This window comes from Littorina saxatilis, linkage group LG2 (assembly GCF_037325665.1).
Source record: "Littorina saxatilis isolate snail1 linkage group LG2, US_GU_Lsax_2.0, whole genome shotgun sequence".
NCBI lineage: Eukaryota > Metazoa > Mollusca > Gastropoda > Littorinimorpha > Littorinidae > Littorina > Littorina saxatilis.
In genome coordinates this window covers 28,502,180-28,525,413 of record NC_090246.1, presented here as the reverse complement: position 1 = coordinate 28,525,413, position 23,234 = coordinate 28,502,180, and the positions used below count along the sequence as shown (strand labels likewise).

The 23,234-nt window shown below is 40.0% G+C and overlaps 2 protein-coding genes across 4 annotated transcripts in view; one reads left to right on the top strand and one right to left on the bottom strand.

Moving 5' to 3' along the window:
• Positions 1-38: 38 nt before the first annotated feature.
• LOC138958670 (suppressor of SWI4 1 homolog) lies at positions 39-14,913 on the top strand. The gene is made up of 12 exons (XM_070329897.1): positions 39-195; positions 998-1,171; positions 2,420-2,563; positions 3,376-3,555; positions 3,925-4,001; positions 4,575-4,682; positions 6,549-6,662; positions 7,368-7,511; positions 7,846-7,994; positions 8,712-8,762; positions 14,341-14,419; positions 14,803-14,913. The coding sequence occupies exons 1-12, from the start codon at positions 178-180 to the stop codon at positions 14,810-14,812; spliced, it is 1,248 nt and encodes a 415-aa protein (XP_070185998.1). The 5' UTR covers positions 39-177; the 3' UTR covers positions 14,813-14,913.
• Positions 14,914-15,998: 1,085 nt separating this feature from the next.
• The window catches only part of LOC138958669 (importin subunit beta-1-like), a 32,890-nt gene continuing 25,654 nt past the window's right edge, over positions 15,999-23,234 (bottom strand). For 2 of the 3 annotated variants that reach the window (XM_070329894.1, XM_070329895.1), the window contains exon 24: positions 15,999-18,637. In XM_070329894.1, coding sequence (XP_070185995.1) covers positions 18,574-18,637 — 64 coding nt within the window. In that variant the 3' untranslated portion in view covers positions 15,999-18,573. The remainder of the gene's footprint in view (positions 18,638-23,234) is intronic. The other variant, XM_070329896.1, reaches the window with a different exon arrangement.

Here is a 23,234-nt window from a genome sequence, read left to right as displayed (position 1 = left end):
AGTTAGTCTAGATGGGTTTGTTGGAGGTTTTCGGAGGTTTTCAGGGTTTTGGGAGGTTTTCGGAGACAAGTAGTACCCATTTGGAGTAGTCTCCCATGATTTGTATGGGACATCACTCTCGTTGTTTCCGGTGTTCACTTCCAACGTGCTTGGAAAGCAAAATCTAGTTCAACAAACATGAGGCATAAGAAAAGGGTAAGTTTAGCCTGTATTACTTACATTTAGCCTGTTGATGAATAGCAGTTAACTGCCTGACATGATATGACGCATTAAATGTCTTTAGTGTGAAAGATTCTGATGTCAAGTACCCGTTCTTGTCTGCCACTCACAGTCACAACCCCACGCAGAATAGATCTTCGTTGTACAATAAGTTGACTGCAACCTCTCCAAGCAGACAAGAACGGGTACTTGACATCAGAATCTTCATTTTTAATTGTGTTTTGTTGAGTCACTTGAGAAAAAGTGACTCTATGTAATCGGTCAGTGTTAGTCTGTCCGGCCGGCCGTCCGTCCGTAGACACCACCTTAACGTTGGACTTTTCTCGGAAACTATCAAAGCGATCGGGCTCATATTTTGTTTAGTCGTGACCTCCAATGACCTCTACACTTTAACGATGGTTTCGTTGACCTTTGACCTTTTTCAAGGTCACAGGTCAGCGTCAAAGGAAAAATTAGACATTTTATATCTTTGACAAAGTTCATCGGATGTGATTGAAACTTTGTAGGATTATTCTTTACATCAAAGTATTTACATCTGTAGCCTTTTACGAACGTTATCAGAAAAACAAGGGAGATAACTAGCCTTTTCTGTTCGGCAACACACAACTTAACGTTGGGCTTTTCTCGGAAACTATAAAAGTGACCGGGCTCAAATTTTATGTGAACGTGACTCATTGTGTTGTGAATAGCAATTTCTTCCTGTCCATCTGATGCCTCATATAATATTCAGAACTGCGAAAGTGACTCGATCGAGCGTTTGCTCTTCTTGTTGTAATAGGGAAAGGCAGCCAAGAAGGCAAGGGCTGCCACTGCGACTCAAGCCCGAGAAGAGGCCTTTGCAAAAGCACCACACACTTTTGTCTTCCAGCGAGGAAAAGTAGGAAGGAACATTCGACAGCTAGTCATTGATATGCGAAAAGTCTTTGAACCATATACAGCAACAAAGTTGAGGGTAAGAAGATTTTTTCTTTGACACAGGATGCAGGTAAGACTGAAGCATTAGGCATATATAATATTGCATTAGCCTTAGGCATTTCATCCATTTTAATTTATAAGCCTGTTTGAACGTTTTTCTTGGTCTTTTAAAATCTATGACTGAATAGAGGATCGTTTTTTGGGCTGGCCAGTACAGAATCCCTTATGATTTGAGGTCCAGCATGCTTCATTCATGTGATGTTTTTGTAATGTGCTTGCCAAGTGCCTATACTGGCAGACCTGAACAAAGACTAAGTATTAATGACTCATTCTGAAGTATTCACTTTGGTCATTTTGTATGGCATTATATTGTATATATATATACATGTGCCTAGCTCTTGTCCAAGTTCCAGAGCAGTCCATATTTTCTTATACTCGTTATAGTCTCCATTAACCCCTTCACTGCCCAGCACGTACTAGATACGTGGTCATGTTTGGTTTGTCATACGCCCATGCACGTACTAGGTACGTGGCATTTACATCAGCACTTTTCAGGACATTTGTGAAAACTAAATGGGAGGTAACCACTGTCCAACTTCTTGTAGGGGTTTAAACACAGTTCTTTCCCATTGACCGTTCAGATAAGTTAGTACCACGTGGTAAAAACATTTTTAGAAGTTTTTTCCGATCTATAAGATTCAAAATGGCGGTCGAAAGTCGGACATCAACTCGTAGACCTGTTTTCAAATAATACAGTGTTCTGGAAGCTCTACAAGAAGTGATTTATGGATTACCACACAGAAGAATACTGTTATGGGCTGTAATGTGAGTACCTGATGTTTGACACCAGTTTTAGCTGTGGTTTCTGCGGTTTTACGTGCTGCAGTGTGTGTGTGTGTAAAAGTTTGGAAACTGTAATTTTTGACAAAAATGGTCATTATATCGATTTTTACTATAACAATCACAAAGTCCAATGATCATGTTATCAGATAATAGCCAAGGGTGTAAGCAAACCACATGCCAAAGATCTAAGAGATATCTCAATAAATGATTGAGCAGTGAACAGATTAGTGAACCTACCGAAGAAAGCGAAATTTGCCCTGGCGCACAGCAATACCAAAATGCTGTTATACTGTGGCAGTGAAGGGGTTAACAATGTGTAAATGCCTAGGTGATCACAAAATAAGCTTCTCAGGCTATGCTCTGAATCTTGCATCCCTCTGAAAAGGGCAGTAGCAGCTGTTACTTGTGTTAGTGCAAGATCATTTTGTTTGTCTCATTTCAGGTGACCAAAAGCAACTCATTACGAGACTTGGTGGAGGCTGCAGGTGTATTACATGTGACACACTTGCTAGCGCTGACGAAAACAGAACTTTCTCCATATCTGCGTGTTATGCGTTCTCCCAGGGGACCCACACTCACATTCAGGGTAAGAATTTAATAGATTTTCCTTTACTTTAATAGTGAATTTCTTTTTCAAAGCTGTAAGGAGGTCGTGGTTTGCCATTGAGTGCTACTTTTTTTACCTAAAATTATTGATAGCTAAAGATTAATTTCCTGAATAATTTCTGGTTCTGGGCCTTATAATAAATTATTTTGGCTTCATATGAAATAGTTTTATAGTAAATTATGGCACACATAGTGACATACACACAAGAAAAGAAAAGACAAAAAACAACAATCCAAAAACTTGAAAAGAATTATCTAAAAGTGAAAGACAGTCATGCAATACTTAACTAAGCTGTAAACTCACCTTATAAAATTGCTTCGGGCCAGATCAAATTTACGTGATGAAGCAGGGATGGCACTAGTATTTGTTCAAACCGGTACGCAAACTAGTATGACGCAAACAGTCCAGAAACAAAACGTAGGCTGGTCATTGGAACCAGTAAGAGTCCAACTCAGAGTACTGGTTTTATTGTTTTATCAGCGAAAAAAATCTGGTAGTTCTAAAAACAACCGGTAGGTCATACCGGCAGCCAATTTTGCTCCGTTATTTCGTTTCCAGAGGTAAAATACCGGTAATTATTGGTTAACGCCAATACTGGATAAAGCTATATGTACAATGTGAATATCTTTCTTTTTGTTCAGATTGTAGAACTTCTTCGTTCGGAATAAGGGCTGCTTAGTTCAAACCATAATTTCACTGGTTTTGACTGTCGACAAAAAAGTCCCCTTGTTCCAAAGGCATACTCGTTCTCACGCATGGATTTTTTTAACTCTCAATATCTCGTTTCTTAGATTTTAGAGTACTGTCTCAGTAGGGATGTGGTCTCGTCCTTGCGTCGTCCAAACGTTGAGCAGAGTGTGTACCAGACGCCGCCCCTCCTTGTGATGAACAACCTGTCCGGTGAATCCCTGGACAAAAAGCTCATGTCCACCATGTTCCAGAACATGCTGCCTAGCATCGACGTCAACAAGGTAAGAAGTTACTGATGCATGATTTTATGAATGAGAACGGGGAAAGGATTTTGTTTTGGTCACAGTGAAGTTTGCACTGTATGTTTGTTAACAGCTAGCATGTGGAAATAAAATGTACATGAAAGTTAGTGCTAGTGTGCTGGGTTATGCATCATAGTGTAATAGGTTTGGCCTTGTCACTTACCAATTTGTGCACATGGGTGTCAAATAGAACTCAGACAGGTGTACTTGAATTGTGGTTTGATGAATGTATTCATTTTAATTTGTTTTCTTGTGTGTTTTTGTTATTTGTAAGCATGCTGAATCTGTTATTCTCAAAGCTGATATATTCTTCTCCTTTAAATACAATTGTACTTGATCAATTTACAGGTCAAATTGAGTAGCATGAGGAGGACTTTGTTGATCACCTATGACAAGGAAACCAAAACTCTTGAAATGCGGCACTAGTAAGTACAATTAACAATTTCAGCCTGTGTCTTTAAAACTAGGCTCCAGTAAGTGTGCAAGACCTCATACCTGCTCAATATTTATGAGGCAGATACACCATCTTTCTGCTACAGGTATATTTATCAGTTGATGCTGCAGATTACTTCAAAGTGTTCTTGTTTTGTAGTCTTCTTCACACCATTTGGTCAGTACCATTTTTGATAATGATTTGTTAGGTTTGAAAAAAAGAGGTACCTCAGGTTGTGTTGGTGTAGGATTTGTATTTATTCCTTACTAAATGATCACATTTGGCATACACTTTAAATTTTAATGAACAAACACTCCACAGCTTTTTTCCCATCACAAATGAAGTCTCCATCCCAGCCCAGAATGGTTACAAGAAAGGTACATGATCTGTAGTACTAGTAGGAGACTAAAAGTTACCACCGCGTGTTTCTGCAACGTGTATTGTTTGTAATCATGCAACCCAGCCATCAAACAGTTATTCAAATGCTGAATTTGGTTTATTATGCAACATCAGAAGCCGGTCTATCTTTCTTTCATAATCGAGATTGGCTGCATTTGTTTTCCAGTTTGATCCGTGTCACCCCCACAGGCATCAAGAAAACCACACGAAAACTACTGCGGCCCAAACTTCCTAACCTTGGCGGGTATCAGGGAATAGAGGAGTTTGTCGAAAAGTGAGTATTGCGTGTCTGAGATTTAGTACAGTGTTGAAGATTCATGGCCCTGGATTTGTTTTAAGATCTATTCATTCATTAATTTCTATCTTTGTTACTTGTTGATGTTAGCTTTGATCAGATTGGTCACAAAGTCTCAGTATTGTTGCGAATGATTTGTTAGTCACTGTCGAGTTACTTGCTGCCCTACATGCCAACCGGCATAGCAGGCAGTAAGTAAGTAAGTAAGTTGAGTTACTCTTTAGTAGGCTAACATGCTACACACTGTGAGCTTCTGATTGTGCTTTGGCATGCACAGTAGGAATGAAAATGCTACCTCATCGATCACCAACTGATGTAGTTTATTGTTTTCTAAATACTGTGAAACACCCCATTCAAGACCTCCCCCCCCTCCCTTTCAAAACCCTGGGTCTTCTGTTCATGGCATCTGTAAATGTACACTACATTGGGGTGTGCACGTTAAAAGATCCCACGATTGACAAAAGGGTCTTTCCTGGCAAAATTGTATAGGCATGGGTGAAACTCTTCCGCCTCAGGGCGGAAATCCGCCAAATGAAATTGGTCAAATAAGGAATTCCTTATTTTGAAAATCTTTTTTTTTTCTTTTTTTTTTCGCCGGCGATCCGATTCGTTTTTCCCCTAACACAGTGACCGGACATCGCTGAGTCTTTGTTTCACTGGGCGCGCGAATTATCGGACTACAGCTTGGCATTTGTTACCATGTTTAATGTGCAAATTTGTGTGTTTGAGATACCAGGATAGGCCTACTTTTACCCTTAAAAGCCTGATTTTTCGTTTTCTTTCGGGGGGGCTTCGCCCCCCTGGGCCCCCCTAGCAGGGCGTTGCCCCTGCAGGGGCGGACAAGGGAGGGGGTTTCTGGGGTTTCCGGGAAAAAAAACCAGCCAAAAAATAAAAATATTTTTATGGTGCATTTCTTTATTTTACATTGAGTTTCAATTTTTGGGGTATTAATCAGTGACAAAATCTGCTGCCTGAAACTGGTAATGATCATCCTCAGAATGCACCAGATTGCACCATTTTGCATCCTTTTTTTCAAAATTTTCCGGGGGGGCATGCCCCCGGACCCCCCTAGCAAGCTAGGCGCTTTGCGCCGTCGGCTCGGCGCTTTGCGCCGTCGGCTCGGCGCTTTGCGCCGTCGGCTCGGCGCTTTGCGCCGTCGGCTCGGCGCTTTGCGCCTTCACACCCATATCTTCACAATATACTTTTGGGAAACCCCCCCATAAAATGAACTGATCCGCCCCTGCCCTGCACCCCACCAGGGCTTGGGGGGCCCCTGGACACCGGCCTCATTTTCCTTATTTTTAATTCTGATCAGTTTCACCCATGTATAGGCATAGATAAAAATGTCCACCAAAATACCCGTGTGACTTGGAATAATAGGCCGTGAAAAGTAGGATATGCGCCGAAATGGCTGCGATCTGCTGGCCGATGTGAATGCGTGATGTATTGTGTAAAAAAAAAATCCATCTCACACGGCATAAATAAATCCCTGCGCCTTGAATATGTGCGCGATATAAATTGCATAACATTTTTTTAACAATTTAAAAAATAAAATAAATATTAAATCCCTGCGCTTAGAACTGTACCCACGGAATACGCGCGATGTAATCCTCATATTGATTGATTGATTGATGTACCTCCCTTTCAAGACCTGATGTTCTGACATTTTTGGAGGTCTTAAAGTCGTAAAATATGCTTTGATTTGTCCTTGCCTGTTGTATTGTTTCAGTGGTTTTGTTAAAGGCTGAATGAAATGTGTTTTTATTGTGTTTTTTAATTTTCCATGTACCCTCACGGGGTTTTATTGGAATAAATAAAACTTGACTATCTCTGTCTTGCCCACAGGGGAGGCAATGCGTCAGAGAGCGAGGGGGAGTTTGATGGGCCGCACAATCAGGTGGTGCTGCCACAAGAGGTGCGAGGTCGGGGAAATGTCAAGGCCACACAGAGTGCTATCAGGTGAGTGCACAGGTGCAAACAAAATGCAGTTGTAGCGTGCAGTTGAAGCCATTTAATAATGTCAAAATTGTTGTCCTTGTTATGGTCTTCTAAGGTCTAAAAAAAAAATAGATTGCATCGCCATGGTAACCTGACGCAACTTTTTGTTTCTCCCTTTGCTGACCCTTAACTTTTTTTTATACCAGTTACTCCCCATGAAAAATTAATGTGTCAGAGCATACAGTGATTTTTTTTTAATTGGTTCTGGAATAGTTTAGCATTATCTTTTGCTGTGTCAGATTATTTTCAGTATTCACATTAAAGTAATTAGTAAAGCAGGATTTTCAAATCGGTTTTGTTAAAGGCTGAAAGAATTTTGAGTGTCCAAACTCCAAAAAATTATATAGATTTCCTGACAACACCTTGATGCAGCTGTCTGCTAAGGATGATGTACTGATGGATTGTCTTTCGCTATGTCACTATTCACAGATACCGTCCTGACTTTAAAATAGGCGTTGACAATATAAGATGGCCTGTTGGCATGGTGGCCGTGGCTTTTACTATGACAATCCACGTCTCACCTGAACCTCAAAACCATTGGCAACTTGGATTTGTCAACATATGAACAGTGTTTTTTGTTACCCAGCTTGTTATGAATGAAAAGTCGTGACAAATAGATTTGATACTCTGTAGTAACTTGAATGACGTAGATGTCTTTTTACACAGGCTGAAAGAGGTGGGGCCCAGATTAAAGATGCAGCTGGTGAAGATTGAAGAGGGTCTAGGAGAAGGAGCCGTACTGCACCATGAGTTTGTCACCAAAACGCCTGAGGAACAACAAAACCTGAAGGCTATGCTGGAAAAGAAGAGGTATGTGCTTCTGAATGACTTCCGTTATCAAATAAAAAATTAGGTACCAAGCACTTGACCGTGTTCATGTGTTTATGCTTATTATTATTTTCATATATTTTTGTATTTGTCTTTTCTTACCTTTCAGACGCTAACAAGCAGTGATGTAAAAATGAGTGCTTGTTCTTATGATGCCTGTTTTGAAGGAGAATGGGAGGGTACATTTTAAAATTGAAGTGTTAAATGTTTGAGGGCAGATATATTTTCGTTCGAATGATGGCAGTCTCTTGTGTTTCCCTGGAGAGGGCAAGTTTGTATACCATTGAAGTAAACCATTTATATTTCCAATTTGCAGGCAGCTGAAGGAGAAAAGGAAGAGAGAGCAGCTGCAGAACATCAGGAAGAAACAGGACAAGAAGGAGACGCTCAAGAAGAAAAGTCTGGAAGGCATGAAGAAGAAACTGCAGACGCAGAAAAAGGAGGAGAATGCTGACGTATCTTCAGGTAGATCCATCTGTTGTTACCAGGCCTAGGTTTTCAGTCATTTACTCCTACTTTTTTGATCTGACACATTGTTCTGATCCCAGGCCTGACAAATTTCTAATAGTTACGACAAGTAGGATGTCTTCCCGACACAAATTATGAACAAAATTCTTATTGCTTGTTCAATAACTCACAGCAAAAATAATAATTGAGACGGTAAAGGTTGAGTATATATAATGACGGAAATTGTAACCCGACTGGCTCACGCAAATCAAATCAATACGTAATTAGCTTTATTGCATGCTCGACAGACATTCCCCTTGCTAGTTTCGCAAGTCATTTGTGTAAAAAGCCATTTACACAATTTTGTCCATATCGTCATTGCTGGAAGATTGTGACCTTGAGTGGGTAGCTATTAGTCTAGATTGACAGTAATGTTCACCCACTGCCTCCCAAAGCACCAAGTATTGCCTTCTAGGGAACCCATATGCAGAATGTCTGAAAATGTCGCTATACACCTTGCTACCTACTTTTATTTTGGCCTTCATATCATCTTCAATGCGATATGACGCATTGTTTTCCTTTCTGCCAGCTTCCCTTGAGGTTTAAGCATTTATTGTTTTGGAATACTCACTATAGTTACATTGCTGTGATTTTTTGGAAGGTTTGAATTGACAGAGTTACTTCCCATGTCATGAGAACTTCATAGGACATGACATCATTTTGTTTTTGTTGCAGATGATGATGCCGCATACTTCAAAGAGGAAGTGGGAAAAGAACCTGACGAAGGTAAGCTATTGTGTTGCAAAGGATTGCAGCCTGGTTAAATTCTAAAATATCCGCTTAGCCTAGCAGTGATTTTTCTCTTAGAGGCATGAAAACAGATAAATTCCACACAATAAAAAGGAAAATAAAAGTGAGAGGGGGGGGGGGGGGGGGGGCGGGTGTGTCGGGTCGAGCAGTATGCCAAGTAAATCCAGGAGCGGCCCCCTTAGTGAGGCACCACGGAGCTGGCCGTCTCTCTGCTGAAATGCATATTCCTACTTGGAATCGGAAAATTGAATTTAAAAATGTACTACCGTGCATGTCAGCTTGTATGAGGGTTCCTGGCATGGGAAAGAATTGCAAATATAGCATTCAAACTGTTAAAAAAAAAATAGAGATGTAGGGGAACAGAGATCCTTTTTTACATTTAGTCAAGTTTGGACTAAATGTTTTAACATAGAGGGGGAACCGAGACGAGGGTCGTTGTGTGTGTCTGTGCATGTGTGTGTGGGCAGGTTTCACGGTAATCAGACTCTTTGATGTGTGTAAACTTTGCCTTCAAATTACTTGCTTACTGTGTTGATTTTCATCATTTTTTCTGCTTGGCATGAGTAAGTATGGTATTTGCAATACAAAAAAATAAATAAAAGCTAAAATGTTTGTGTTTGAGCAATTATTTGAGCGCGTTTTTCGAAGCGAACGTGTGAATCCTGACAGACACCATTTCCTTCTGTCACATGACCCCATCTCAAAGTGTGATTCAACAGACACAAAAATAACACACAAAACTTATGATAATGGGGTTATTAATTCAATTAATACACAAGGTTAGTCTCTGACTAGAGAAAATAGGGAAACAATATCAAATGGGAGCATAAAACCGTTTCTGGAAAAATTTTCAATCACCACCGAAAGTGTCTGTCAGTAAAAAAAACACGTGCTTTGTTTGCAAAGCAAAGCCTAATTTTACACATCGCGTGCTTTTGTCTGTTATTCTTGCTTGTGAACATCATTTTATTGATGTTCTTCACTGGAAAGCAGGTGTATCATCAACAGTATCACAAAATCGCAAAGAATGAACATTTTTGTTGTGATCCGACCGGTGTCTGTAGACTGAATCACACGTTCGGCAAACTTCGTTTTTAACGGAAATAACCGAGCCTTTAATCGGAAACGACGTTTCAACCGCTTCATATCGTCTGCAGGAAGAAAAAGAGGAATGCGATACCCAGTGAGTAAAACATTTAATCGTTTTTAGTGCCTTTTGATCAAGTTTTGTTGCGTCTGTCAGCAACGTTCGTCAACCCAACGTTCGGCAAAGCGACGCACGCATACGAATTTGCAGCGTTTGCATTCGGAAAGTGAGGGATTTGTGAGTTCGTTTGCATAATTTCAATCGCTAGTAGGTTTTCCCTTCGTCTCCCATTCTTGTGTGTACATGTTATTGGCATTTCATTGTGTAAATTGAAAGTTTGTGAGTAACAGTAGTAAAATCTGTCGAACGTTGGCAACGCTGACAGACGGAAATATCGAACGTTGCCTTCAATGACAGACTGGCTTGGCGATCGTACTTTCGATTCGTAGGAACACAATATATAGAGACAACAATGTGCGCTCGTTACCACAACGGTCATGAACCGGTGTAACACAAAATTTTTACTCCACGAAAAATTGACTCGGACGGAGTAAACTTCCAGTAAAAATCTTGTACGAAAAAAGAACTCACAAGGAACTAAATTTTTACTCCCCAAATATTTACTCCCAGTAAACATCTCGTACGAGAAACTTAGGGCCTACTCCTTCGTTTATAATTCGCGCAATATCCCATTTACGTGCAATCCCGTTTTGCCGCCGTCCCATTTTGGCGACATTTAACAAGCCAAGCGTCATTTTACTACCGCATCCCATTTTGGCGCAATCCCGTTTCGCCGCTATCCCATTTTTTTGAATTTTTTTTTTCTTTTTACATTTAGTCAAGTTTTGACTAAATGTTTAACATAGAGGGGGAATCGAGACGAGGGTCGTGGTGTATGTGTATCTGTGTGTGTGTGTGTGTGTGTGTGTGTGTGTGTGCGTGTGTGTGTGTGTAGAGCGATTGAGAGTAAACTACTGGACCGATCTTTATGAAATTTGACATGAGAGTTACTGGGTATGATATCCCCGGACGTTTTTTTCAGTTTTTCGATAAATGTCTTTCATGACGTCATATCCGGCTTTTTTTTAAAAGTTGAGGCGGCACTGTCACACCCTCATTTTTCAATCAAATTGATTGAAATTTTGGCCAAGCAATCTTCGACAAAGGCCGGACTTCGGTATTGCATTTCAGCTTGGTGGCGTAAATATTAGTTTATGACTTTGGTCATTAAAAATCTGAAAATTGTAATTAAAATTATTTTTTTTATAAAACGATCTAAATGTACGTTCATCTTATTCTTCATCATTTCCTGATTCCAAAAACATATAAATATGTTATATTCGGATTAAAAACAAGGTCTGAAAATTAAAAATATAAAAATTATTATCAAAATCAATGGACGTCTACCCACAACACGCCACTGGATGCCGCGTGGTGCCAGTCGTGAAAACCAGGTTCTTTGTCCCACAGTGAGACATTCAAGTTGGGGACTTTGTGACCGCTGACTTTGTCAGCATGGATGGAAAGGTGGAGAGATACAGGGCGGTGATCATCCCCAAGTCAACCCATTTCCCCGATGGGCCAGATCGAGAGGAGATCTGTGTGAAGTGTTTGCGCGCAAAAGACAATGGGAGATACTATGTCTTTCCTAATGTTGATGACATTTCATGCTTGCCAATGGCTCAGATAAAAAAAAATCCCACCAACGAACCATGAACAACAGGGGGGATTACTATTTTGACATGTGACCAAGTCTCATTTGAGCGTTCACAGTGTTACCTGAGAATAGCACACCCCCTTGAATTGGGACCAAAGAAAAAGCGTTGTATATATGCATTTTTGAATGCTTTTCTAAAGTCATAAGTTCATTTGTGAAAAAAATAAATTTTTAGGGATTGTTTTGCTGAATGCATGCAGTTAAGAAATTGACCCCGTTTTCAAATTTAGGGGGTAGGGTTGCCCCATAGCCCACGTATGTCTGTGTGACTGTGTCAAATATCAATCTACTTTGCGTACAAACTGTATAGATGTTTGTTTTTCGATTTTAGAATGATTTCTTAAGCTGGTTAGAACTTCTGAGGTCTACAGGAAACGATAAAGATAAAAAATGTACAAAATATAAGTAGCGTCCTTTATCTTACCATTGTTCTGATCAATACTGTCCCTTTATTTGCAAGTTAACCGTTTTTATTAATGTGTTCAAGGAGTATGTTAAAAATTATTATCAATGGTTGCTTTAAACAGCACCTTTGGGCAGTTATTATGCACTGAAGTTGTAAAAGCATGTTTTGGGGTTTTTAGGATATAGCGTCTTGGAACGCCAATCATCTTGGAAATACGAATGTTCATATAATTTTTTTTACTGTTTTGGATAGATAAAAAGTTGAACTCTTGGTGCAAACTGTTTTTTGGCCCCTGTTTGACTATTTATTATTTTGGAATATTGTGTGTGAGAGGGAAACTGCAATCCTCAATATCATGAAACGTGCCTGTGTGTGTGTGTAGAGCGATTCAGACTAAACTACTGGACCGATCTTTATAAAATTTGACATGAGAGTTCCTGGGAATGATATCCCCGGACATTTTTTCGATAAATACTTTTGATGACGTCATATCCGGCCTATTGTAAAAGTTGAGGCGGCACTGTCACACCCTCATTTTTCAATCAAATTGATTGAAATTTTGGCAAAGCAATCTTCGACGAAGGCCAGACTTTGGTATTACATTTCAGCTTGGTGGCTTAAAAACTAATGAATGAGTCTGGTCATTAAAAATCAGAAACTTGTAATTAAAATTATTGTTTTATTAAACGATCCAAAAACAATTTCATCTTATTCTTCGTCATTTTCTGATTCCAAAAACATATGCATATGTTATATTTGGATTACAAAGAAGCTATCAAAATGAAAAATATGAAAATTATGATTAAAATTAATTCCGAAATCGATTTAAAAACAATTTCATCTTATTCCTTGTCGGTCCCTGATTCCAAAAACATAGATATGATATGTTTGGATTAAAAACAAACTCAGTAAGCTAAAAAGAATAGAGATACAGAAAAGCGTGTTATCCTGCTCAGCGCGACCACTACCGCACTATTCTGGCTTGTCGATTTCACTGCCTTTTCCACGAGCGGTGGACTGACGAAACTACGAGTATGCGGTCTTGGTGAAAAAAAGCAGTGCGTTCAGTTTCATTCTGTGAGTTCGACAGCTTGCCTAAATGTTGTTATTTCGCCTTACACGACTTATTTACTCAAATTGCAAATTCAGTAATTTTTCATTTATCTAGTTGCGGACAGATGGGTTACTTGTCTTGCCGACCCACATGACATTCCCTGTATTCTTCTGTTTTGGGTTTTAGATTTTTTTTCTGAAGAAATTTGTTGATCACCTATCAATACAAGTCACGTAAGGCGAAAATACAACATTTAGTCAAGCTCAGTCGAACTCACAGAATGAAACTGAACGCATTGCATTTTTTTTCCGCAAGACCGTACACTTGGAGCATTGTCTGTCCACCGCTCGTGGCAAAGGCAGTGAAATTAACAATCCAGAAAAGCGCGGTAGCGGTTGCGCTGAGGAGGATAGCACGCTTTTCTATATCTCTATTCTTTTTAACTTTCTGAACGTGTTTTTAATCCAAACATATCATATCTATGTTTTTGGAATCAGGAACGGACAAGGAATAAGATGAAATTGTTTTTAAATCGATTTCAGAAGTATAATTTTTTAATTTTTAATTTTCAGAACTTGTTTTTAATCCAAATATAACATATTTATGTTTTTGGTATCAAAAATTGATGAAGAATAAGATAAACGTAATTTTAGAAATAACATAATTTTAATTACAAGTTTCCGATTTTTAATGACCAAACTCATTCATTAGTTTTTAAGCCACCAAGCTGAAATGCAATACCAAAGTCCGGCCTTCGTCGAAAATTGCTTTGCCAAAATTTCAATCAATTTGATTGAAAAATGAGGGTGTGACAGTGCCGCCTCAACTTTTACAAAAAGCCGGATATGACGTCACCAAAGGTATTTATTGAAAAAATGAAAATAACGTCCGGGGATATCATACCCAGGAACTCTCATGTCAAATTTCATAAAGATCGGTCCAGTAGTTTAGTCTGAATCGCTCTACACACACACACGCGCGCACAGACACACACATACACCACGACCCTTGTCTCGATTCCCCCTCTATGTAAAAAGGATAGATTGTAAATTAAGAAACAAGGAATTTCTGCAGAAATGAGTGTTTTCATTCCTGTCTCATCTTTTACTCGCCCATTTGTTTTACTTATGACTGTTCTTGTGCAGGGAACCATGGCTTCGAAATATCTGTACGAAGTACATTTTTAACAAAATATTTTCTGGTGATGTTTTGTGCCGTTTTTGGAGACTCTAAGGGGTGCTGTTGAGTGGTGCCGTTGATGCAGCTGTTGGCTGTCTGTGCTTGTTACAGGTACTCTCCCTGGTAAAAGGAAGCGTCCATCCCCCACCCAAAGAAAACAAGGCCAGCCAGCAAACAAAAAGAAAAGAAGGTACGTTGAGAGGTTCTAGCTCTTTCAAAGCAGCATGTCTCAAGACAGTTAAATCAGCTCTGATTGCAGAGCAATAGATCAGAATTTCAGCTTTTAACAGTTTCAGGTAATTTAAGGTTCAGTTTGCACAATGATGTGTCGATACACATTGTGTTGCATGCATTGCCCTGTTTTCACGTGTACATGCATGTTGGATACAAAAAAAGCTTAGTTACCTCAAGATCTATTTGTGGACTTGCAAGAGAGGTCTCATTAGAAGAGAGAAATAAAGTATTTATTTTTTACATTTGAACAAGTTTTTATTTCTCTACATTGTTATGCAGACATCAGTTTTGAGGATTACTTGATGCTTTCACTTACGAAATGCGTTTTATTTGTTGCAGGAAACTGTAAATTTGGCAAGCTGAGAAGTTTGTGCTGAACTGCATGTCTGAAATGTGTTAGTGTGTGTGTCTGTGTGAATGTGCAATAAAGAGTTGGATGCAGAAATTAAACTCCTGTGTTTTTTAAACTTTTCACGATGCATGTATGATGGAGTGTATGATTGTGAGTGTACAATTGCTTCATGCATAGACCATTTATCCTGGACCGCCAACTAGCTCTCTCCGCTCTTTCTCTCTATTACGAGGTAGCGGCCTCTCGCATTTAGGAACCTACGCTTACATGGCCTTTCAGAAATCGGGGGGGATGTCATATCCGGTGTCGATTGTAAACATGGACGAAGTTGCCGAGGCAAGTTCTGAAAATGCTAAAATAAACTCAGCTAAAGTGCATATGGAACATGTTTTTTGATGAGTTTTGTTAAGTTTAGTTTGGAGTTTTGGAAAATCCAGTTCATTGTCACCTCCCATTGTCACAAATAACTGGAGCGTGCTTTCTTTTCTTCGAATCGCTGGCCTTTCCAACCGGACGCTAAGCGCCCCTGAAAGTCGAGCGTCGTAACCTCGAAGGGTCATGTGACGAGTTGGCGGTCCAGGCTATTTGGTCTATGCTTCATGGTACCCTTACTCTCTACTGTCTGTCCCATGTTACTCAAAAATGATGTTCATAAGGAGAAGGCTGATTTAATGTGGCTTGGCCTTGACCAAACATCGCTTAAATACCTTACCCCGTCTTTCTTCCCAACCAATTTATTATATTGTCACCTCAAGTACATAATTATGTCTATAACTATAGCACTTGTCTTGTTTAAACTTTGCACACACACAAATACCGACAAGCTCAAAATTCTGGCACCTGCGTGCAAATTTTTTCTGAAGTACTCTATGAAACAAACTCCGCAATTTTCATGAAAGTTGGAGCAGCCATTTAGGAGCCTGATATTATATATATATACACAGAAACCAGTTCTAGGCTAAAAGGTACACACTCACATTGACTCCACGCTCATATACTCACACATACAGACTAAAAGACTTACAACAGACACACACATACATGCATGCACGCTAACACATAATTATGTAGTCACAGAAGCGCTCAATCAACTGCAGACATACTTACTTAGTGTAGGATCCACTGTTTAAAAACTGGTTTGTCCTCATTCAACAACCAATCATCAAACAGAACAAAAGAGAAATTTGAGCTTGTAATTGTATAACCAACTGCTTTTTATTTCCAATTCAATGGATTGAGAACAGGGCAAGTGATGGTGAATTAGTGTGATGACCGTCCAAGACGATTGTATACAATAGCAGCATAATCTTTCATCATCATCATAATAATCCTTAACACCGGATCACACTAAATTCACTGCGCACTGTCCTGTCCACATGTGTAGTTACTGTGTTGTGTTGAGTCCAGTCTTTCATGAAGGGAAGACACTTCCACACATACTTTCACACACCGTTCAATCTCCCCAGCCAGGGCAGATCAGCATAGTCGAGGTCACAGCACCATTGTTGCTCCACGACTCCCGTCACAACTTACCAAAAGTCTGGTGGAAAGTCACCGATAAACACTGGGACCCACATTGCTCCCTCCTCGTTTCCTTTGTACAGTCATTGAAGATGCTCTTATTTTCAGCAAGGGGGTGGTGGTGGTGTCTCACCACCCAGATAAAGAGCAGTTACATAAAGATAGCTTGGCACTTGTGTGATGGTCATTTTTGTCTTCATATGCTGAGCTGGCGTATACCGTAATCCACTGGTATACTTGTCAAACTAATTGGCAGAATACAATATGGCCGAATATACGACTTGGTTTATGATGCTGAGAACATGTGCCTCCTGTGGATAAATGAACATGCTCTGAAAATTACAAAGCATTGTAAAAATAGCCATTTTTTAAATTTGTTTTTAAAGACTGCTCTAAGGGTGGGAAAAAAGTTAGAGCAAAGAGGAGGAAAAAGGTGCAGCACAACACCTCCATGCAAACATTTTTGACAGTCGTGAGACACAACTGGTCATCACTGCTGGGAAAATGTGCTTAAAGGCACCTTCCTTCCTGCGTATATGATGTATACCACCACAGATCTGTCCAGTCTTTTACATTGAATAAGGGTCTGGGTGTCAAGGTACCTTGGCGATGACATAAAGGGCCTAACCGGCTAGGGGGATCCAGGGGGAAAATAAAAGTGAAATGAGTCAATCTGGTGAATCATGAGCCAGTTATTTGACCCAGAAAATATCCAATCAGTGATTCACAAGTATACTTTAAAACATTAAATAGGAACTTGAAAAATCATGCTAATTTTACAATTATGCTAGAACTTTTGGAAATAGCTGCAGTAATCTGGAAACTCAGGACTGGTAATGCAATGGGGAAATTCCACATTAAACTGTTAGAATTGGCAGCTGTAAAAGGATCTATGGTGTTGTACACAGGAAGGAAGACATCTTTTAAGCTGACACACTGTCCCTTTCTCGGGGTTAAACACAACAACCAGGATGGTTGGTGCTGCACAGCATAATAGTTTAATACTGCTTAATAACTGAAAGACAATTGCTGTGTTTTGAAAATGCATTATGAAATCAACATTTTGCCAGGTTAAAATAAAAAAGAATTAACAAAAAGCTCTGATTCTGATTTTTTTTCTCTCAATGTACATGTATGCAAACCATGCTGTAGGATAATTTCAAATAACACAAGTCATGCTTACAAAGAAATTTTATTTTGCTTCTCGAGGCCAAAATCTACTGACAAATGCCTTGTACACGTGAACACAAGAAAGTGAAAAAGGAGACAGGAGACCTATGAACGCAAGCAAATGAACACCTGATGGAATAAGAATCTTGAAAAAAGTTTTGTCTATTCTCTCTAAACCTTGCATCAAAAAGGTACCTTGCTATCACAAAAATATCTGCAGGCTTGCCAGAAAGAGGGAGACAAAAAAAAGAAACTGCATTTGTCAGAGAAAGCAATATTAGTTCAAACAAAACGGAGCTGCAGAGCCATCTACACATACGCACCAACCGTAGTAAAGTAGCTATTATCTGACAGCGACAGTGAGACAAATAGAGCATTATGGAGGGAAAGACTTGACTTGATACACTGCAGTCCAGCTGGACTGTCAGTATACATTTAGCAGTTTTCACAAATTATTCTCTTCTTCATCACAGCTTTTCGGGGTCACAAAGATGAGATGCTGGATACCATGGTCAACACCAACCTCCAGACCGTTGTTGGTGTACAAAGAATACTCCAGTCTGTATCTGGTAGGACACTGTTTTTGTTGAGCTTGCACTGTTTCGCCACTGTGGATGACGTGTTCTCTCTCACAACTTGCCCCAGAGCTCTCAACAAAGCAGGTTCTCAACAGTTCATTCTGGTAATGGAATACGCTGGGGCCCTTGTGTCAACATGAAAGTTGAGCACAGTTACGGGCTGTCAGCCACGAGGGAAATATAGGGCAAGAAACTGTAGTAAATATATTCTGCAGTATTGCTGAAAAGTCCACTCTGTTCCTTCTCCCCGCCCTCTCTCATGTGGCTGGCTTTTTTTTTTTTTTTAGTGCAACAGCACTATGTTGCCATGACACCATCACGGGGACGCACCAATCAGGATCAGGCGGGCAGGCTGCAACACTGCACAGGCTGGCCACTACTCACACTCTTTCGCTCGCACACTCCACACACCATTCGGCAGAGACCTTGAAGCAAGGAATTGAAGTCTGTTCGTCTGTCTGTGTGTGTTGAATGCCAAAGGGGTTGCCCTCAGTGGACTGACACAGCTCCGCCCACTGGAGTCTGGGGTGGTTTCATCTGTGGATCAACAGAACTAAAGATGCTGACGTATCATCTGCGTACAAACAGTGCTAATGGTGCTGATATAAGATCAATACTAATTAGCTGTAGCATCATGCAGCTAACATCTAAATATACAAACTCTAAGCTATTTTCATCTTTTCCTGTCATAACCTAGAACTTTGATGGTCAAACAGGCTTTTATTGACTCTGGAGGTCATTTGGATATTCAAAGAGTGAAATTTAAAGACTAGCTTCAAAAACCTACACATTGGGTTTTTTTCCACAAAAATACAGACACTGCTCATTCCTACAACTTACGCAGGCATGTCAAAAATAACCACGATCACACACTCAAACAAATAAGCAAGCAAAAAGTTGAAATTTCTATAAAGTTATCAAAGAGTTCACTCACTGGATAACTGCAATTAATAAGGTTGAAAATCATCTCTCCAGTAAGATAATAACAATGCAATACAGTGGTACCTCTTAACAACTTAAAAAAGCCCATACGACTCACATGCTTTACACATTTTTCCTACCAAAATACATGTGACCTTGACCCAAGGTCAAGGTCATCCAAGGTCATGCAACACAAAGCTGTTAATTCAAGACATAGGAAGTACAATGGTGCTTATTGGCTCTTTCTACCATGAGATATGGTCACTTTTAGTGGTTCACTACCTTATTTTGGTCACATTTCATAAGGGTCAAAGTGACCTTGACCTTGATCATATGTGACCAAATGTGTCTCATGATGAAAGCATAACATGTGCCCCACATAATTTTTAAGTTTGAAACAGTTATCTTCCATAGTTCAGGGTCAAGGTCACTTCAAAATATGTATACAATCCAACTTTGAAGAGCTCCTGTGACCTTGACCTTGAAGCAAGGTAAACCAAACTGGTATCAAAAGATGGGGCTCACTTTGCCCTATATATCATATAGAGGTGAGGTATTGAATCTCAAAAACTTCAGAGAAAATGGGAAAAATGTGAAAAATAGCTGTTTTTTAGGCAACATTTATGGCCCCTGCGACCTTGACCTTGAAGCAAGGTCAAGATGCTATGTATGTTTTTTGGGGCCTTATCATCATACACCATCTTGCCAAATTTGGTACTGATAGACTGAATAGTGTCCAAGAAATATCCAACGTTAAAGTTTTCCGGACGGCCGGACGGCCGGCCGGCCGGACGGACGGACGGACGACTCGGGTGAGTACATAGACTCGCATGTGAGTCAAAAATGTTAGTCAAATTCGGTCATTATGTTGAGGGGTCGTAATTTGGAGGATCACATAGTTTTACTTTGCTAGGTCCATGTCGAGGTCAGTCAATGATCCGGCATGATATGGACGTTTTGCTTGATGCCACCGGCATCAATGTGATATTGTTCTTCCTCCTTAAACGATTGAGGTAACGAGTTGATTATTAAATTATTTACCTACACCTACCTTTTGTTTTGCTTATCCAGCCCCATAACTACTCAGTGGTGAATGTTTGCAATAAACACACAGGGGTCAAACGTAAGTACACATATCGATAACGATACTACATGTACTTAGTCTCATATGAGCAAAGTTTTGTTTCCATACCGTTTCCCATATGCAAGGTGCAGAACATACAACCCTTTGCAGACGCAAAGAGCTGGGGCAGTGTGTTGAAACTGATGCAAAATCGTAGTGAGTTAACTTTTGACTCGTTTTGAAAATTTTTATATTTATTTTAACCTTTAGCACGCCAGCGGCGATTTTCGTCGCCCAGCCATTCCCCCCCCTTTGCCAGCCAGCGGCGATTTGCGTCGCCAGCACAAGGCTTGTTCGTATGACCAACTTCTCGTTCGTATTTGCATACGAGAATAACGGTATTTTTAACGGCACTTGAGCCACAGCGAGGCTCACTTCCTTCCGTTATCTCGTCTGCGTTGCATTTGAGTCGGTTTCGTCGAAGTTTTCTGCTTTTGTTTTTGCATCAATAAAGTACTTTAGCGCTTCGACAAGCAAGATGGAGGATGATGAGTTTGAAACTTTCTTTCGAGTTGTTTCTTGACAACAAAAAGTATGCGGAATTGGAACGAATTACCGAGGAAGATCTTCGCAATGAACTGTGTATCACGGTGAAAAAAATGACAGTTCGTCAAGTGACAGGGACGGTTACGAAACGGAATTTACGAAAGTGCAGATGGATACAAACAGTGGCTGGTCCAGTTAAGTGAAATGACAGGACCAGCAACCATTAACGATAATCTGACTGCGTAGCAAATGCTTGACTTGCTTGTCGAAGAGACACTGCGTAGAAACTGACTCAAATTCAGTGCAAGGCAAGCCAGTGTCAAAACTGGCAGTGACAAGACGTAAAAAGTTTGCGTGTTCGGAAATGGCGACCTGTGGATCTAGTCATGGAAAATGTTATTGAGGCTCATGGAAAGTCATGGAAAAGTCATGGAAAAGTCATGGAATTTTGTTTCTAAAAACCAGTGGGGACCCTGAATAAAGAAATGGAGAAAAAAAAATCTAATAGATTCACAGACTTTCGGGTAGCGCGACTTGTTTCTAGCTTTTCACTCGAAGGAAGCGACCCAAATTTCCCAGCGATGAGACAATAAAGACAAGGAAGAAAAATCCCATAGATCTCCCTTGACTTTGGGGTATCACGACTCTGTTGCTGCTAGCTTTCCACTTGGAGGAAGTGATCTGAATTTCCCAGCGACGGGACAATCTAGTAATGATATGGAGAAAGAAAACAAAATCAACGGAGTCACGCTACCCCAAAAGTCAAGGGATTTTGTTTTTGTGCCTTGACTTTTGGGATGACAAGAAGATATCGGGAACATTAACGTGATTTGTAAAATAAATGATTACAAATCACGGGGTGCTCATAGTCAGACCCTTGATTTTAACTCCCAGGCTGAAAACTGCAAGATTCAGCAGCTAAAGTTGCTTCTATGAATACGGCTTCTGACGTCATCGAAAATTTTACCCAGAATTCACCACTTCCGTACTCTCGCGGACGTTCAAGATACAATGGCCGCCAGATCGGAACGCGAAAACGCTTCACTTCAGCCACGAAATTCGTTGGATTATGGCCTAAACGATTCCGAAATAAACTAAACTCTGTGAGGGAAGGTGAGAAAACAATTTCCTACGGCATGCATATGTCTGGTTAACCTAAGTCACGCCAAAACGCAAATAAACACGTTTTTGACACCAAAAATAGCCTGTTGGGGACCTTTAGCACTCCAGATTCCAGCCAGCATTACTTCCCCTGTAGCCACATTATTTTGCTTACCTATACGTAAGAATAACACCCACTAACTTTCAACACTTACAACTTCGTTGAAAATGCACTAATAAGCAAGAAACTCTGTGGTTGTGATGGGGTTATATTTAACATTAAAATATTTTTGTTTGCATGCATCATTTATTTTCTTAGCATAAATACAAATAAAAAATGAAAAGGGGTTGTGTTGGCTAGTTCGTGGAATTTTGTGAAACTAACCAGTCTATGCCTGGTGAAACTCCTTTGATCAGGTCATCATGTTTACCATCCAACTTCCTGATCCTGGTATCTAAATAAGTATATTTGTGGACCAGTGCATGTCATGGGACGATTTTCCTAATAGTTCGTTTAGCAACAAGAAGCAGAGAAAAGCTTTGATCTCTACTAGATCCACAGGTCGCCATTTCCGAACACGCAAACTTTTTACGTCTTGTCACTGGCTTGTTTTGCACTGAATTTGAAGTTCAATCGGATTTGTTGTTGGCTATGTTGTTGAAGACGTATAATTATGTTCTCGAATTTAAGTTGATGTTGTCGTCGTAGATGAAATCAAGGTTGTAACTTGTCAAATCAATCGTGTTCCACCTCAGTGTAAGGCACAAAACAAACAAAAAGAGACTGTTTACGGTATCCCGACCGACCCTATTTTTTTCGCGCGACCCTACTTTGTATTGGCATTTGGGGGAGGGAAAAAGAAAATCTTTGTTTTTTGGCAAAATAACTTTAAAATGTTTTTTTTTGAGAAAAAGTTTGTTAAAAAAAATCCCGACCTACCGACCCTATTTTTTGTGCCTATGTTACTGTAAACAGACTATTTTTTGTTGTTGGCCTAAAGTTGTTGTTGACATTGTAGTTGTTCTTGTTTTTCGAGTTGTTGTCAGTGTTATCGTCGTCGTTGTAGTTGTTACCCAGTCGGATAGAAACAAATAAAAACTCAAGCCTGAGTCTTTTTTTTGCAACTCCGAACATTCGGCAGCAGCACACTCTCGGCATGATGTCGGGAGCACGCGCGCATCCACAGCTGCAGCAAAGACGCACACCGAGCGTTGCTACTTTCGCTTCTGGCTACCCGACGACACAGCCAAGGGCTTGCCGCCGCGGGGAATATAAATCTCGCATAGCAGACGAATTTGGGCGCTTTTTGAGCATGCATTTTGTGTAAAATTAGACTGATACAACACAAAACCTGAGATTTACTGATCGGTTTTTGCATCTGTAGATGCTTACCTATATCATTAAATCAACCCCAACTGTTTCATCTAACCTTCAAAAGAGCCTGTTATGGTCCTTTAAGGGACGTAACTACACAGCTATACTGTTGGAGTCCAGTAATTTAGGACACTACACACCTTA

Excerpts from the sequence above, each read along its gene's own strand:
- LOC138958670 (XM_070329897.1), top strand. Across the intron at positions 3,556-3,924 it reads CTAGCATCGACGTCAACAAG|GTCAAATTGAGTAGCATGAG; the intron begins GTAAGAAGTTAC and ends ATCAATTTACAG. Across the intron at positions 8,763-14,340 it reads GGGAAAAGAACCTGACGAAG|GTACTCTCCCTGGTAAAAGG; the intron begins GTAAGCTATTGT and ends TGCTTGTTACAG.